The sequence below is a fragment of the Homarus americanus genome, unplaced genomic scaffold (assembly GCF_018991925.1).
Source record: "Homarus americanus isolate GMGI-L3 unplaced genomic scaffold, GMGI_Hamer_2.0 scaffold39155, whole genome shotgun sequence".
NCBI classification, from domain to species: domain Eukaryota; kingdom Metazoa; phylum Arthropoda; class Malacostraca; order Decapoda; family Nephropidae; genus Homarus; species Homarus americanus.
The window spans coordinates 10,548,716-10,563,862 of record NW_024737042.1 but is presented as its reverse complement, the minus strand read 5'-3'; the positions used below and the strand labels follow the sequence as shown (position 1 = coordinate 10,563,862).

Genomic DNA, 15,147 nt, shown 5'->3' with positions numbered 1-15,147 from the left:
AAATTCGTGAAACGTGTCTACAAGTGCCTCATTTAGTGCTAAGGTGACTAGCCAGGTTAGAGACATAACCCTAGTGAAGGTGGAGAAGGCATTAACCATCTGGGTAGAGGATATGAACCAGAAACGTGTCCCCATCGATGGCAACGTGCTCAGGGAGAAGGCACAGAGTCTTAATGACCAGTTTAAATCTGAGGTTCCTCAGGGCGAAGCATCCACCAGCTCTGAGAAGAATTTTAAAGCCACTACAGGTTGGCTCAACAGTTTCAGGAAGCATTTGAACCTGAAAGATATTACTCGTTGGTGAATCGGCATCGGCGGACGAGGCAGCTGCACAGGTGTTCCCAGAAGAATTCAGATCTGTGGGTCTTCTGCCTCTGTATGGATTCAAGGACAAGATAGAATCAGTAATAAGGTTTAGAGGGCACCAAGTGTGCCAGTGCATGCTTAGTGCCTCAGTAATCCTCCACCAACCATCCCACTAACCAGCTGGTAAGCAAACTGGTGAAAAAGAGCCAGACAGTTGTGCCAGAATTTGAAAATAAAGGTACAGTATTATATGGTGTATACAGCAATGTTGTGATGACACACAACTATAACCTCTCACCCAGTGGTAGATTAATTATCAATGAGGTACTTGAGGCTGAAGCCATGGGCCCATTTCTGGAGAGGCCACAGTCAGTGTGCAAATGGAAAAATACACTGTTATGGTGCTCATTTGTTTATTTCTCAATTGGCCTCCGTACTGTACAGCACAGTAGTTTTTTTTTATTTATTTTTTTTATTTTTTTATTTTTTTATTGGGCACTCCCCTACATCCATGTGTAAGGTGAAGCGCAGAAGCGTTTACAGCGCCCAACAGGGAAGCATGCTAAGTTCATGCTTGCCTTTATGTCTCATGAGTTAAGGGCGTAGAAGCCTGAAGAGTCAGTGGTTTATGTCATCAAGTTATTGGAAGCTCCAACAACTCCCTGAATACGAATTCGCAACTTTCGGCGTACAACAGGTACCTACTTTACTGCTAGGTGAACAGGGACTAATGGGGGCTAGGAAGTACTTGTAAATTGTGCCAATGTACGGTGTACAGTACAAGTGTTTGTACAGTATCTTTAATACAAATTTCTTTAAAAGTGGCTTCAGAATTAATTTAGCCTGTGGCCTTAAGTTCAGTTAATCCGCCCCTACACTTACTGTACCTCATGATAAAACTCATTATCACAAGTTTTTTAGTTTATCAGTCATTTTTTAGTATTTCACAGCAAAGAAACTTTAATTTATGTAATGTTGAAATTTTATCCAAGATCAGATTTCTTCCCTGTAAATTATTTGCTGTAGTACTTTACTAGTCCACATTTTAAAGGATAAAACATATTTCGGATTAATGAATTGAGGCCACACATGATTTTGATAGTTTGTTGAGTAGCATGTTGTAATGTGTTGATTGCTTTATGACACATACAACTTGTTACAGTACTGTACTGTATTCCCTAAAGTAAATTTCTGTGGTGTGTCTTACAATTGTACTAGACGATCACTTACAGAAGAAGGTAGTTTTTATCATTTATTTAGAATACAGTTTGTCCTTGTCATGCAGTGTTATGGATGTGAACTGTACCCAGATGTGGGCACTGGATTACCTCATCTGGATACTGCATACCTTTAATCTTATTACATAGAGTAATAGTAATTTAACATTGGGATTGAGCCTGGAGAATGCTAATAATCTGGCACCTATGATTTTCCTAAGGCAATATTTGGTGTGTTTGTCTTATGCTTTATGTAGAAAAGTAAATACCGTACTGTACTTGAATTAATTTCCAATTCCGAGAGAAAGAATTTTTCGACCAAAAAACACCCAGGGGATACAGTAGCCTTGCACTTTGGGCTGTAAAATTAAATTTGCACAAAATCTTTACGTGTACAGGTAGTCCTCAACATGGTTATTAAGGATTTGCGGTCAAAAAGTTAAAATTTCAATAACCTTTAATTTCTTGTTCTAATGACTATACTGAACAGCAGGGCACCACATAGGTATTGTGATTAGTTCGTACTGTCAATATTCTTACCAACTCTGTTACCCCTATTTTTTTAGTTAAAGTTTTCACTTGTTTGAAGTATACCTGTAGTACAGTATTGTATTTAGTTTTAGTAATACAGTATAAAATTTTTTTTATTTTTTTATGAGAAATAAGGAAAAAAAGAATTGCCATTTCCAAATAATCAATAAAAAACACTTTTAAGCTTGTAAACATTGTTTACCGATATTTATAACAAAAGTGCCTTTATATTATGGAACAGTACAGTAGTGTAATAAACTTAAATCATCAGGTTTTAAAATAAGTTAGTACTGTAATGTAGGTAAATTAACTGGACACACTGGTTCACCTCGTTTTTTGGATTATTTTAATCCAAATTAGCAAGAAAATATAGTGGTCCCTCGGTTAACGAACTGTTCGATTAACGAAATTTCGGATAACGAATTAGCTCCCATAAGGATTTCAGTTCGATTAACGAACAAAATTTTGATTAACGAAATCCTTACGACAAACACGTTTTGTTGTGCGCATCAGCTGATCGGCTAGTCCGCAAATACAGTAATTGGTCATATGTTTACATTCGTTTCCAGTGAAGTAAATATCAAGAAAGTTGGTCTCTTGAATATTTCTGCATTTTTTATATTAAAATTATTGGTCATTCTGAAATTTAGTTAACATATTGATAATATACAGTACAGAAATTATTATGAAACATGAAGAAGGCATTAGAACCAATGCACTCTGTAAAGAATATGGCATGTCATCATCGACTGCCTCTACAATCAGCTGTTTGATATGTAAACAAAGTTGCCGGTAATGCGACATACACACCTCAAAGTAAGTTAAAATACAATACGTATTCTATTGTTTTTTATTTATTATTGTACAGTATACCATACTGTACAGTACAGTACTGTATTTAGTTTATATTTAATGTTTTGTTAATTTTATTACCGGTATACAGTATTGTACTTTGTATGTACTTTTTCTGTGAGTTGGAACCAATTACCCAATATCCCATTGAAATAATAGATTCGTATAACGAACGACTCTGGAACGAATTTTGTTTGTTAACCGAGGGACCACTGTATTATCAGACATATGTATAACTGAAGTCAGTAACAAAAAATAAACTGTAGTCAGCCCCAAGATACATTACCTAATTGAGTATAAAAAATGATCTTGAAATACAAAATATTTTGTTGTTTGTATTAGTTTGTCTCATTAGTTTAGGGATACAGTACTGTATATTTACTGTACAGTATACAGTATGTGGGTTTAAGTTCACTTATAATACTCCAATACATTACTAAGATCAGTAACCCTAATTGATATTCTCTGGGAAGTGATATACACTACGTACTGTACTACAGGTATTTGGTTTTAGGTCAACAGTGGGGGATATGTCTAGTAGGTATTATGCATAGTTGTTTTTCTCTCTTTCAGTGAAAAAACAAACATTAATTGTGTTTCAAATTAAGCATGACTATGATGGTCCTACAAATGAAACTGGAATTCCGTTGAAAGGTTGAGTTTGTGACGGGATCATAAACTGTTGAGGCGAAAATGAGGGGAGGAGGTCGTGGAAGGGGCAGGAGCTATGATCCACGTACTTATGGCATGGTATGTCTACATCAAGTCAACACCGCCTTTCCTTGATATCCCTTTTTTTTTCTTAGTTTCTTCTGTAGCACTTTCTTATCAAAATTTTATCCTGTACTAAATTCCAGATTCACATATTCTATTATTAAAATCTCGATGGGGTATGTACTGCACTTCAGCCATAGAGCTCTGTTGTCCCTGTTGTTTTACCTGCCTGTTAAAATTCTGCGTAATCTTCTAGCTGGTTAGGTGATCCACATGGGGCATGGATTCTGAGAGGTTCAGTCACTGATGTTCTTCCTGGTAACTGTGGATGAGTGAGGGTATTGTACTGTACCTGGGTAAGGCGAGAATAGCAGTGCACTTGTGATGTTAGTTTTGGTGTCTTTTGCGAATTTCTGGTGTTTTTAGGGAAAGTGGGTGACCTGAAGAATCTCCACCCCAGCTTATTTCACTTAAAGATTAACCACCCTTATGCTGACCTAACTTAACTTAACTTAACTTAACTTAACTTAACCTACCGGGTAACCTAACCTCATCCCCCCCTAAGTAGTGTTATGGAGGTTATTCTATAGGTAAATTATGCTGGGGTGGTGATTCTTTAGGTGACCGGGGAATATTTTCTGGGGTATAAAATGATGTCACTTACAACCATTTGAAAGTTCATCTGTATATTTACCTCATAGCATCCATTTTCCATTAAGGACAAAAGTGAATGAGCATAACATAGTTTACCTTAAAAAAGTAAATTCATTACCCCTGTTGCTTCACATAAGGGAGCATCACCCATCACCAGCCCATCCATCCACAAGAATTACCCAAAGATAAGTTCTGTGGTCAATCGTACACAATGTTGCTTCTAGACGTCTATTCATCTCCATTCTAGTGTGCTCTTCACCCTATTTTCTTTTCTTCTTGGTCTTCTCCCTCTTTACTACCAGCCTCCTTTGAATTTTCCACACTTTTTATCAGTCTTTCACGTCTTATTGTCGCATTATATCTTTAATATATAATGAGACCTGGATTCATTCCCTTCTTGACACATCTTTCATTTAGTTCTGTGTGTGTGATTTTTTCCTGCTTTAAAGCATGTCACTTCCCACTCTCCTGATTTGTTCCTTCCTCCTGCATCCAGAGACCATCTTGCTTCTCACACTTATATTAATGTTGGCTAATATCCATCTTTGCATCCTTGAATATGGTTGTCTGTGTCTATACATATCTTAGTGAACTTTCATTATATATACCTGTATATATTTTGTTTTTACTTTATTGATCTTATTTTCAACTAATTAGAATCCTTCCTACTTACTACCTTCTCTTAAATTCACCTCTTAGCTTGTTGGTCACAGCAGAAACTAACGTGGAGGTGTTTGCAGTGTCAGGTCTGGATTGTTGTCTGTATGTGCTGTATTTTTATGGTCATTTTTGTTTTTTATTTTGATATACCAAACTCACCTTCTACACATAAGAAAATCTGCTTTGACCAGAATAACTTTTGTAGGAGAAAAAAAAAGACAGTCTTTAAAACTGTCGTGCAGTTCTTTTACTTTATTCTGAGATGAAGCTTAAAGCTAACGACTATTGGGCTTTGAAGAATAAATTAGTACCTTGTACTTAATTTTCAGATGAAGGTTGTCAGGTGCTATACTACTGTTGATAGGACACTTACACATGTTACATATACTGTACAGTGTATACAGTATCTTTGTTAAAGATTATTAAGCATTTTGAAATGTTATCAGTGTTTTCTTGGATATAAATCCCTCTATAAAAGATGTGCGGTACAATGTGTTCACCTGATATGTGAACACATTGTACTGCACATCTTTGCTGTTTTCTCCAGCTTATAACCTCTTCCTGAAAATTCCATTATAAACATCCATGATATGTAGTACAGGTTGTACCTCTCTAGTCCGGCAACCTCGGGACCTGACCGGTGCCGGACCATGGAAATTCACCCTTTTCCTAGATAGATAGTGACTTGTGCTTATGCTTGGAAGCACTAGCACCACTTTCTCTGCATCATGGTCTCTTTAAAGACATATTGAAGGGTTAAATGTCGTATAGTAGCTTCTCAAATTTCGCGAGTTTTTAATTCTTAACGTATTTTATTGGAACACACAAAAAAATAAATGAATAAAAATTTTGACGGCGGAAACTTGAATTTCGACGGGTTTTAACGGCCCGCCAACTTGCAGACGACGGGCATAATCGTGTAAACAGCGTCATTTCTCTTGTGTACAAAAGATTCATTATTGTTTATTACTGAATGTCTTTTTATTGAATTAATGTTTATGTGTGCAAAATGAGCAATACAATTTATTAATAATACGTAGAATATTAAAACACACGAGGAAATGACACAGCATTGTTTTCGTTGATTACGAAACCAGTGACTGACTGGTTCTACATATAAAACTGAAGAAAATAAGACCTTGGCTGTAGCTGTAGTAAAATTAATATGGTTGTTTTAAGTAATGTTATTTAATGTTAATAAATGGAAATAAATGGAACAATAGAAGTAGCTAACGATAATGGTAAAGAAAAAAAGAGAGATCGCGTATGTAAGTGCGCATGCGCACACGTGAAAACATATTGTCATTACTTTACATAAGAATATGAAAGCAACACTTATTTACTGTTCATATATATTTTAATTAATGTTTCTGAATTTCTTTTTATTGAATTAATGTTTGTGTGTGCAAAATTAACAATACAATTTATTAATAATACGTGGAATATTAGAGGAGACGAGACGGCTGCCGGCATTGTTTATGTTAAAGCTTACAAAACCAGTGACTCATTGGTTCTACATATAAAACTGAAGAAAATAAGACCCTGATTTTAGCTGTAGTAAAATTAATGTAAAAAAATTAATATGGTTGTTTGAAGTACCTGTAATGTTATTTAATGTTAATAAATGGAACAATATAAGTAGCTAACCATTAATGGTAAAAAAAAGTGAGACTGCGCGTATGTAAGTGCGCACATGTGAAAACATATCGTCATTACTCTACATAAGAATATGAAAGCAACACTTATTTACTGCTCATATATATTGAAGGGTTAAATGTTGTACTCTGTATAGACAAGCAGAGAGAGAGAGAGCAGCCGAACTGCCGGATGTAAACAAACCTTAATTTCCCGCGGCTTTGTTGTTTTTTTTTTAGGGGATTAGCCCACCCGGGCATAGGTCACTGACCCACATTGGGGCCTGAGGGGCAAAAATTTAATACTCCTGTAATAATAATAATAATTCAGATAAGTAAAAAAAAAAAGAAAAAAAAAGCTGCCTATCTACCTATTGGACAAACTAAAATCTTCCGGACCACGGGAGTTTCCAGACCACAGAATGCCGGACTAGAGAGGTACAACCTGTAGTATGTAAGTGTTTTAATTCTTCAACCTCAGCTCTACATTTACAGTACCTCGGTCAGATATTTATTCTGATGAAAATTATTTGTCATTATTTGACTAGGAAGTCTATTTATTACTTATCGGTCTTTCAACAAGTTACCGGTGGGTTTACCTCACCTGTATTACTGTCAGACCTTGTTCCGATAAGGGTGCTATTTGCATGTTAGACACAGTCACTGTCTTTTGTATCTGTGATTTGTTGCATGAACTTCCACATGCTCAATGGAACAAGAATCATGTGAGATCAAGGCAGTCATTGATGTTATCTCCAGTTACAGTTATTCTTACCTAATTAACCGATACATTAAGCATCATCGCCTTTAAACATTTATCTGTATTAATTATTTTGCCACCCTGGCAAATCTTTATAGACATCCAAAGCCATAAGACTAGCAACAGAGAACCATCACCAACATACAGACGTTAGATAAACCCTCCCATACACCAGAGGTAGATGATTCCATTCCAAATAACAAAAGAATAACTTTAATACTGTAAATTACTACCGGTATTCATCCATATTCTTCAAGTCTAACACCTAAATAAACATAAAATATTAGACATTCAAACAAAACAACTGATCCCATCTCTTCTCTCACTACACAAGTTACACGGCCATTAAACTTTAAAATGATTCACTGAAAGAGAACGAGACAACATTTTCAGCATATATTTAATTAACCTGGGACCAAATATCCATAAACATCCTTACTGAAATCTTGAATCACTCTGGGACACATAATCATATACCCAACCTAAAATTCAATAAAGAACCCCCAAATAAACCATCCTCATGCAAACCTCCCTCCCATAATGGCTTCTGCCCCATCATTCTACTGCCATCCATTGCTCTACCCTAACATAATTCATTCTTGACTGTCTCAACAAAGAACCATGCAGCAATATACAGAGTACATCAATAAAACTTTTGGCCCTTTACTTTACCATATATTCATCAATTAAATATGAATATCTGTACAGGAATACCTGATGTTCACCCAATACAGTACAGAAAATTCTTTAATATACTTTCCCTGAGAGGTCTCTGAGGAGTGATTTTTTATAATTATCATCAAATATCAAAGGTTAATCGACTTTACACCCATGTGAAGCAGTGAGATGTCAATAACAACAAATAGTATAGCTGGAGAAGGCTTACAAGAGTGAAAAAATTACCAATTAGTGTTCTATGTATTATGTTAAGAGATATTTATCTTTTCCATGTTTTTAAAACCTCAAGTTTGTCAAACTATTATTATAAACATAAACAAAAATGCATCTTTGTTCTGTTTCAGGATCAGTCACAGAGCCAAAACAACAGTCAGGGGTCAACATGGCGCAACACTTGGAAAAAACTGCGAATTTTGTTGCCCTTCATGTGGCCCAAGAAGAATGTGTTGTTGCAGTTGGCTGTCATCATGTGCTTCGTACTACTTCTTGCTGGCAGAGTGACAAATGTTTATGTTCCACTATTCTATAAATTGATTGGTAAGATATCATGGTCACATAATGATGCAGGTGGCTGGTAATATACAGGGCTTACTTGTTTGCTTGGCAGAACTGTCTACACTGTATTATAATGCCTATGAATATAACAGTGGATGATACCACAGCAGCCACCTCTCCAACCATATCTGTAACTTTTATCATATCTTCATTTTTATATTTTTAGCCTCTTAGTGTAGAATTTAGTTCATGAAATAAAGTGATGAATAGTATTTATACTATGAAGGTACTTTGCTTGAAGATTAATTTACATAGTTCAGAATTTTTCTCATTTTTCACTTAATGGTCGAAGTAAAGAACTAAGACACTTTGGTTAAAAATCTGACTTTTTAAAATGAAAATTCTTCCTTATTTATTTATTTCAGTTGATGGACTTGGAGGCAGTGGTGGAACTCCAGAATTCTGTTGGCAATATGTTCTCATCTATGTTGGCTTGAAGTTCCTGCAGGGAGGAGGCACGGGAGGGATGGGTTTCCTCAACAACCTGCGGTCACTGTTATGGATATCAGTGCAGCAGTACACTAGCAGGGAGGTTCAAGTGAGTCTTTGGGAAATATCATTGTATATACAGTGTCTAAATACAGTATGCACAGTCAGCCAAAGATGCACCGACCCCACCCTGGGTCTCGTGATTGCAATTTTACCTGGCAATACTTGGTAAAGGAAGGCTGTATGTAAAGGTGATTGTGATTGGTGGATCTGTTTTCGGCTTTATCACTGTCAGGATAATTATTAAACAAATGAAAGGTAATATTTTTATAATAATAAACTATTCAGTATTATTTAAGGTCATGAGAACTTTCCAAATTTTTGTATATTTCCTTAAATAATGAAGAAAATTATATTAATGAATTGGCAACTCGACTATAACCACAGCTGCCCACAAGATTCTCCCATCAAATTTTCTTCATAATTTAAACAAATATACGAACATTTGGAAACTTCTCATGACCTTAAATAACAATGAATAGTTTATTATTATAAAAATTCTACCTTTGGTTTGTTTAATAATAATCCTGACAGTGATACAGCCGAAAACAGATCCACCAATCACCTTTACATACAGCCTTCCTATACCAAGTATTACCAGGTAAAATTGCGATCACGAGACCCAGGGTGGGGTCAGTGCATCTTTGGCTGACTGTACTTTATCTGTATCTTTTGTTGAGCTTTGATAATATTTGCATGAATGAGTATGTAAATCTATGTATTTCTTATGTCAGGAGAATAGAGTAGGAATGTATACAGGGTGATTCAGCAAATATTACATTAAATTGGAGGATGGAATCCTTGGATAATTCTAAACCACAATGTCTCAATGGTAAAATGTCAGTTTCTGCATAGTTTCCATGTTACAATACATTTAAGATGTATTAATGAGAGCGAATTTGAAGTGAAATCCCCATAGGTTTTTGTAATCATTTATTCACAGATCTCTACAGTGTGGCCCCTCTTTGTTACAACCTAAAGGAAATGTTAAAAGTTGCCCCCTTCTGCCTCAATGCAGGCCTGTACACGTCGTATCATTGATTGTCTGACTCGTTCCAGAATGCCTGGACTATGTTTAATTTGCTCGCACCTGTCACGAACAATTGGGCACATGCAGAATCTGACATTTTACCATAGAGACATTGTGGTTTAGAATTATCCAAGGATTTCATCCTCCAATTTAATGTACTCTTTGTTGAATCACCCTGTATATTTTTTCTACATCTCTTATCATAAATGGCTTTCACTAATTCGTACACTTTTAAGTTTCATATAAAGGAGAGAGTATGTTAAATATCATCTGGTGCTGTGTTATATTAAAATGTTTTTGGTCTTTAGATTAAATGTTGACTTATCTCATGAACTTATACATAAAAAGAGCAAAGGTTGCTCCCCAATAAAATTAATTTTTATCAATAGGTGCAACTATTCTCCCACCTGCACAACCTTTCTCTAAGATGGCACCTGGGACGGAAAACTGGGGAAGTGCTACGTGTGATGGACCGTGGCACTAACTCAATTAACACTCTACTTTCATATATTGTTTTTAGGCAAGTTTAAACAAGTTTATCAGTTGACAGCTATTTGTACTATAGTTTTAAGGTTGATGGCTTAATTAAAGTCAATACTGAGAATAAAAAGTTTAGTTTTTCTCAAGTGTGTTGCTGTTAGTTTACCCCTAAGGTACCTCAGTCCACTTAACTTTATAGTTGAGAAAGTAAAAGTGGTGGAGGCCACTGTGCCTGCTGGACTCACTTTTTTGTAGTGAAGTGATGCTAATTTGAATTAATTTGGGAGGAAGAGGGTGACTGAAGACTAAGTTTTCAAGTACTGTACTTCCACAAAATATACCTGATTTAGGAAATACAGTAAAGGTACTGCATAAAAAAAGTCAATGAATAATGATTGCACAGCCAGACTCCACCAGACTCTGCCATTACTAGCAGCAATTTCTCATGAGTATCCCTGCACTCAAGAATTGCATGCTTATCCTAAGTCTTAAGGTGCTTGTTTTTATTCTATACTTTGACCAAATCAAAAGTTAGCACTCATGATGATTAGAGTAGGATTATTAAAATCTTGTATAGGATACAGTACAGTATAGTATACTGTTTTGCAAGAAAAGGTTATGACAAACAGATGCAAAGAACTAGAATTTAAGCATATCATAGAAACAGCAGTGTCATCTACTTGTATGCAGCATACAGGAAAGAAGATAATCCTATGAAAGATATTTTTAAGTTCATCTTATCATAGTACAGTACTGTACAATGCTTTCTTCTTTGTTTTGTAAATGATTATAAATTTTACAGCATCCTGCCAACAGTGATAGACATCCTTGTGGCTGTTGTTTACTTCACGGCAGTCTTCAACTACTGGTTTGGTCTTATTGTCTTTGCAACCATGGCTGCCTATTTAGGTATGTTCAGAAAATTTTGGATTGTCAGATATTTTATGTGATTGTATACAGATAGTGTAAATAGTTATCTGCTTGTGTATGTAATTGTGCTTTTGATAAGCTTTAAAGTACAACCTGTTTTATTCAAAGCTTATGGCAACTAAACTATTCTATTAGTATGAATTTTCCATAAAAAAATTATGGAACAGAGGGAGATTGCCAGATGACACTACCATAACAACCCTCTTCACATTACCACACCATCCCTCCTTTAAACAGAGAGCTGGATCTCACCTATATTGTAATTTTTGATGTCCAGTGTACGTTCTAAGTTGGTGTTGGTGGTACAGCAGTAACATGCCTCCTTCTCATCAATTTTTCTTTGGTTCAGTCCCAAGGCTGGGTGTAAGAAGGGTGTTATCCAGTGTGACCTTACCAAACATCACAGGTTTTCATCAGCTACTTTGGTTTCCTCTTGACTTAACATTGGACAATGAAGGTCATAACAAAGAAAATTTTGACCCATGTCTGTTTATTTAAGTGTAATAAAAAATGAAATTAAGGATATGAAGCATTATGCAGTTTTGTACAGTGTACTCCATCAAAATTAGTGCAGTACCTGTACATCCATGATGAGTGTGGCATCTGGCAACCTCCTTCTGCTTCTGGGGCCAGAGGCAGGAGTGGTACTCTATGTGCCCCATATCTAATTTTGATGCTGATAAGGGTTGTTATTATCGTCTCTGTCTATGCTTCATATTATGTTATTCTACTTTACATTTAACAGTATTCTTTTTCATTGTTCCAAATTATGTGTATTTTCTCCTCAGTACTAAGGGTAGTATGCTTCTGTCTTGGATTACTACAAGATGAAACTTGACTCGATAGACTTTTTCACTTTGCTGGGAAATTTTCAGATAGTGCACTGGATCTGAATATTTTTTGATAAATTAAAGAAGTTGCTCACAAACTTTTTCCATGAACATGAACAAATTCAAACAGTAGCAGAAACATGTACAGTACTGTAATGCATTCTGGGTAGGAGGGGAGAATGTCTGTATCCTTGACCAAGTTTCATAACACCTACCAAAAGCATCCATACATGATATCCTCTGCCTACAACTGCATAGTGTGGTAGGAATTATATTGTGGGATGATGGGTCACTTAGGTAACACCCCATCTTCCATCACAGTGTCCAAGCTCTTGGTCAAGTCCTTCAGGCTGTAAATTAAATGCTCAGATTGTTTTTACATTTATAATCTACTTCACTGCATGTATAAACACCAAAATATATTACTAGTATTTGACCATATTCTTTAGTCTTAATTTGATACAGTTTACTCTTCCATTTGACAATGTTGTATATTTCAGCTATCACAATAGTCATGACGGAGTGGAGGACAAAATATCGTCGACGCATGAATCTTGCTGACAACGAACAGCGATCAAGAGGTGTAGATTCTCTTCTCAATTTTGAAACTGTGAAGTATTATGGTGCTGAGGATTATGAAGTCAACCGATACAGGGAATCTGTATTAAACTATCAGGTAGAATGTTGTGTGCTGCTCTCCTGCCTGTATCATAAACCAAAAGTCCCCAAATAGAATGATGGAAGTCAGTTGCTTCTATATCTAGGAGTGTGTGTGCCAGAGAATGGAGCAATGAACACGAAGTGTTCAGATATCTTCCCTGTGCTGTACTGTTTTGTCCTGAATTTATAGTTTTTAGTGTTGTTATTAGTTAGTAAATGTTGTGTAGTTTATTTCCAGTATGTATATTTCTTAGATCCTAGACCACAGATAAAGTGTTCTTGTTTTTTTCTTTTTGGGGGGATGTACTGTATGTGCAACTTGAAATTTCAGTCAACTGTCATTTCTAAAACATTATTTATTACAGCATTGAAAAGTATTGTGACTTTATTTTTCTCTGTTACAGATTGAGGAATGGAAGTCAAATGCATCATTATCCTTCCTTAACACAATTCAGAACTTAGTGATCAATGGAGGACTGTTGGCAGGGTCCCTGCTGGCAGCATGGATGGTTGCTTATCATAAAGGTCTAACAGTGGGTGACTATGTGCTTTTTGCAACATACATCATGCAGCTGTACACTCCACTCAACTGGTTTGGCACTTACTATCGTATGATTCAGCAGAACTTTATTGATATGGAGAACATGTTTGACCTTCTTGATGAAAAGCAAGAAGTTGTTGATAAGGTTGGTTTAATATATCTTTCTTACCATATACTCACACCGTTTCTGTCTTTCATCATAGAACTTATCAGTCACATTCTTGACATAGCTGTGTATCCCCCCGATATTTTTTTTTTTTTTTTTTAGTGTGCAGTTTAGACTCGCCTTTATTCTCAGTACAGGTTCCCTCATTGGTGACAACTACACAAGAACCAGATTTTTTTTTTATGCAACCTACTATTTGCCTTACATTTTTCATTTTTCCTCACATAGTGCATCATGGGAAAACATCTTGTGCCATCTTCTTTTCTACAATACTCAGGTACCATTCCCAGAATCTCTGGGCTTTCAATGGTCTTCACCATCTTACCCTACCAGGCCTACCTGCTCACTTGCAAGGCAATAAAAAAGTCTGGATAACAGCAAAACGTTTTGAAGATTAGTTTGTGTGGAGCATTACTGCCTTGCTTGTGACCTCATTTTCAAGGCCTTACTCCTTGATAATGCTCTAGGCCACCTAACACACTTTAATGACCTACACCCTAATATTTAGTCCATGTTTTTGCTGCCTAACACCACCTCTTTAATTCAACCAATGGATCTGGGAGTGACAACAACATTTAAAATGTATAATTTGAAGCAGACATTTAGTTGCTTGAAGCTTATACCAGACCTGACAAACCATATATTTTCCACATCACTACAGTATCAGAAGTGCATGGGATAAATTCAAGATCAACACTATGAATGGAACTTGGATGGTTCTTCTGGCAGGAGTGCACATATGATTTTGAAGGCTTTGCAGTCAGAGCTTGTGTTCTAGGGCTGTAACACTTTCCTATGTTAATCAGTGCTGCTGCATTAACAGCTGCTCCCTCAATCAGTCTGTGGTTAGTGAAGGCAGAATTTCAACCACAGTCTGGCAGTTGCTTTCAAAAGCACGAGATTTGAACATTCATCAATAAAAATTCTTTGCTGGTTCATATAATTCAAACCCCCCAATCATAATGCAGTACTGCATCGCGTATGAAGATCCATGTTCATAGTTTTCTGCTGAGAAAGAAATACACCAATAGTAGGAAGGAGAGTTTCAAAGTTACTTGACTTCCCCTTGGTCATAAATTGGCATTTTGAGGTTCAGATTTTGGCTTTATGGCTACATCATGTGACTTGTACAGACTGGCTAGTAAATGAAGGGAGGAAGTCACATGTCACAGTAACCAAATAATTACACAAAGGTAAGGAGATACCCTAGTGGAAATATGATTAACATAAACAAAGCCCAAAATACTGATTGGAACAATTATTGCTTTTTTTTTTTTTTTTTAATTGTGCAACCTTCCTGGTATGATGCAAGTGTGTTCATCTGATTCTTAGCATTGGGCATCTAGTTGGCAGGGTGCTTATTCAATAAGGGTTGCTTTATCATTTGCAAGTGCCCCTGATCATACACTCATCTTATTGTTTAGTGTGCAATGGTTTGGGAACTAGGAGGAATACACTCC

The 15,147-nt window shown here is 36.1% G+C and overlaps 1 protein-coding gene across 3 annotated transcripts in view; it reads left to right on the top strand.

Annotated features, from left to right (window-relative positions):
* Positions 1–15,147, top strand: part of LOC121872707 (ATP-binding cassette sub-family B member 6-like) — a 57,219-nt gene that overhangs the window by 35,932 nt on the left and 6,140 nt on the right. For all 3 annotated transcript variants that reach the window (XM_042375712.1, XM_042375711.1, XM_042375710.1), the window contains exons 5-10: positions 8,351–8,543; positions 8,927–9,099; positions 10,470–10,600; positions 11,363–11,469; positions 12,821–12,996; positions 13,385–13,666. In XM_042375712.1, coding sequence (XP_042231646.1) covers positions 8,351–8,543; positions 8,927–9,099; positions 10,470–10,600; positions 11,363–11,469; positions 12,821–12,996; positions 13,385–13,666 — 1,062 coding nt within the window. The remainder of the gene's footprint in view (positions 1–8,350; positions 8,544–8,926; positions 9,100–10,469; positions 10,601–11,362; positions 11,470–12,820; positions 12,997–13,384; positions 13,667–15,147) is intronic.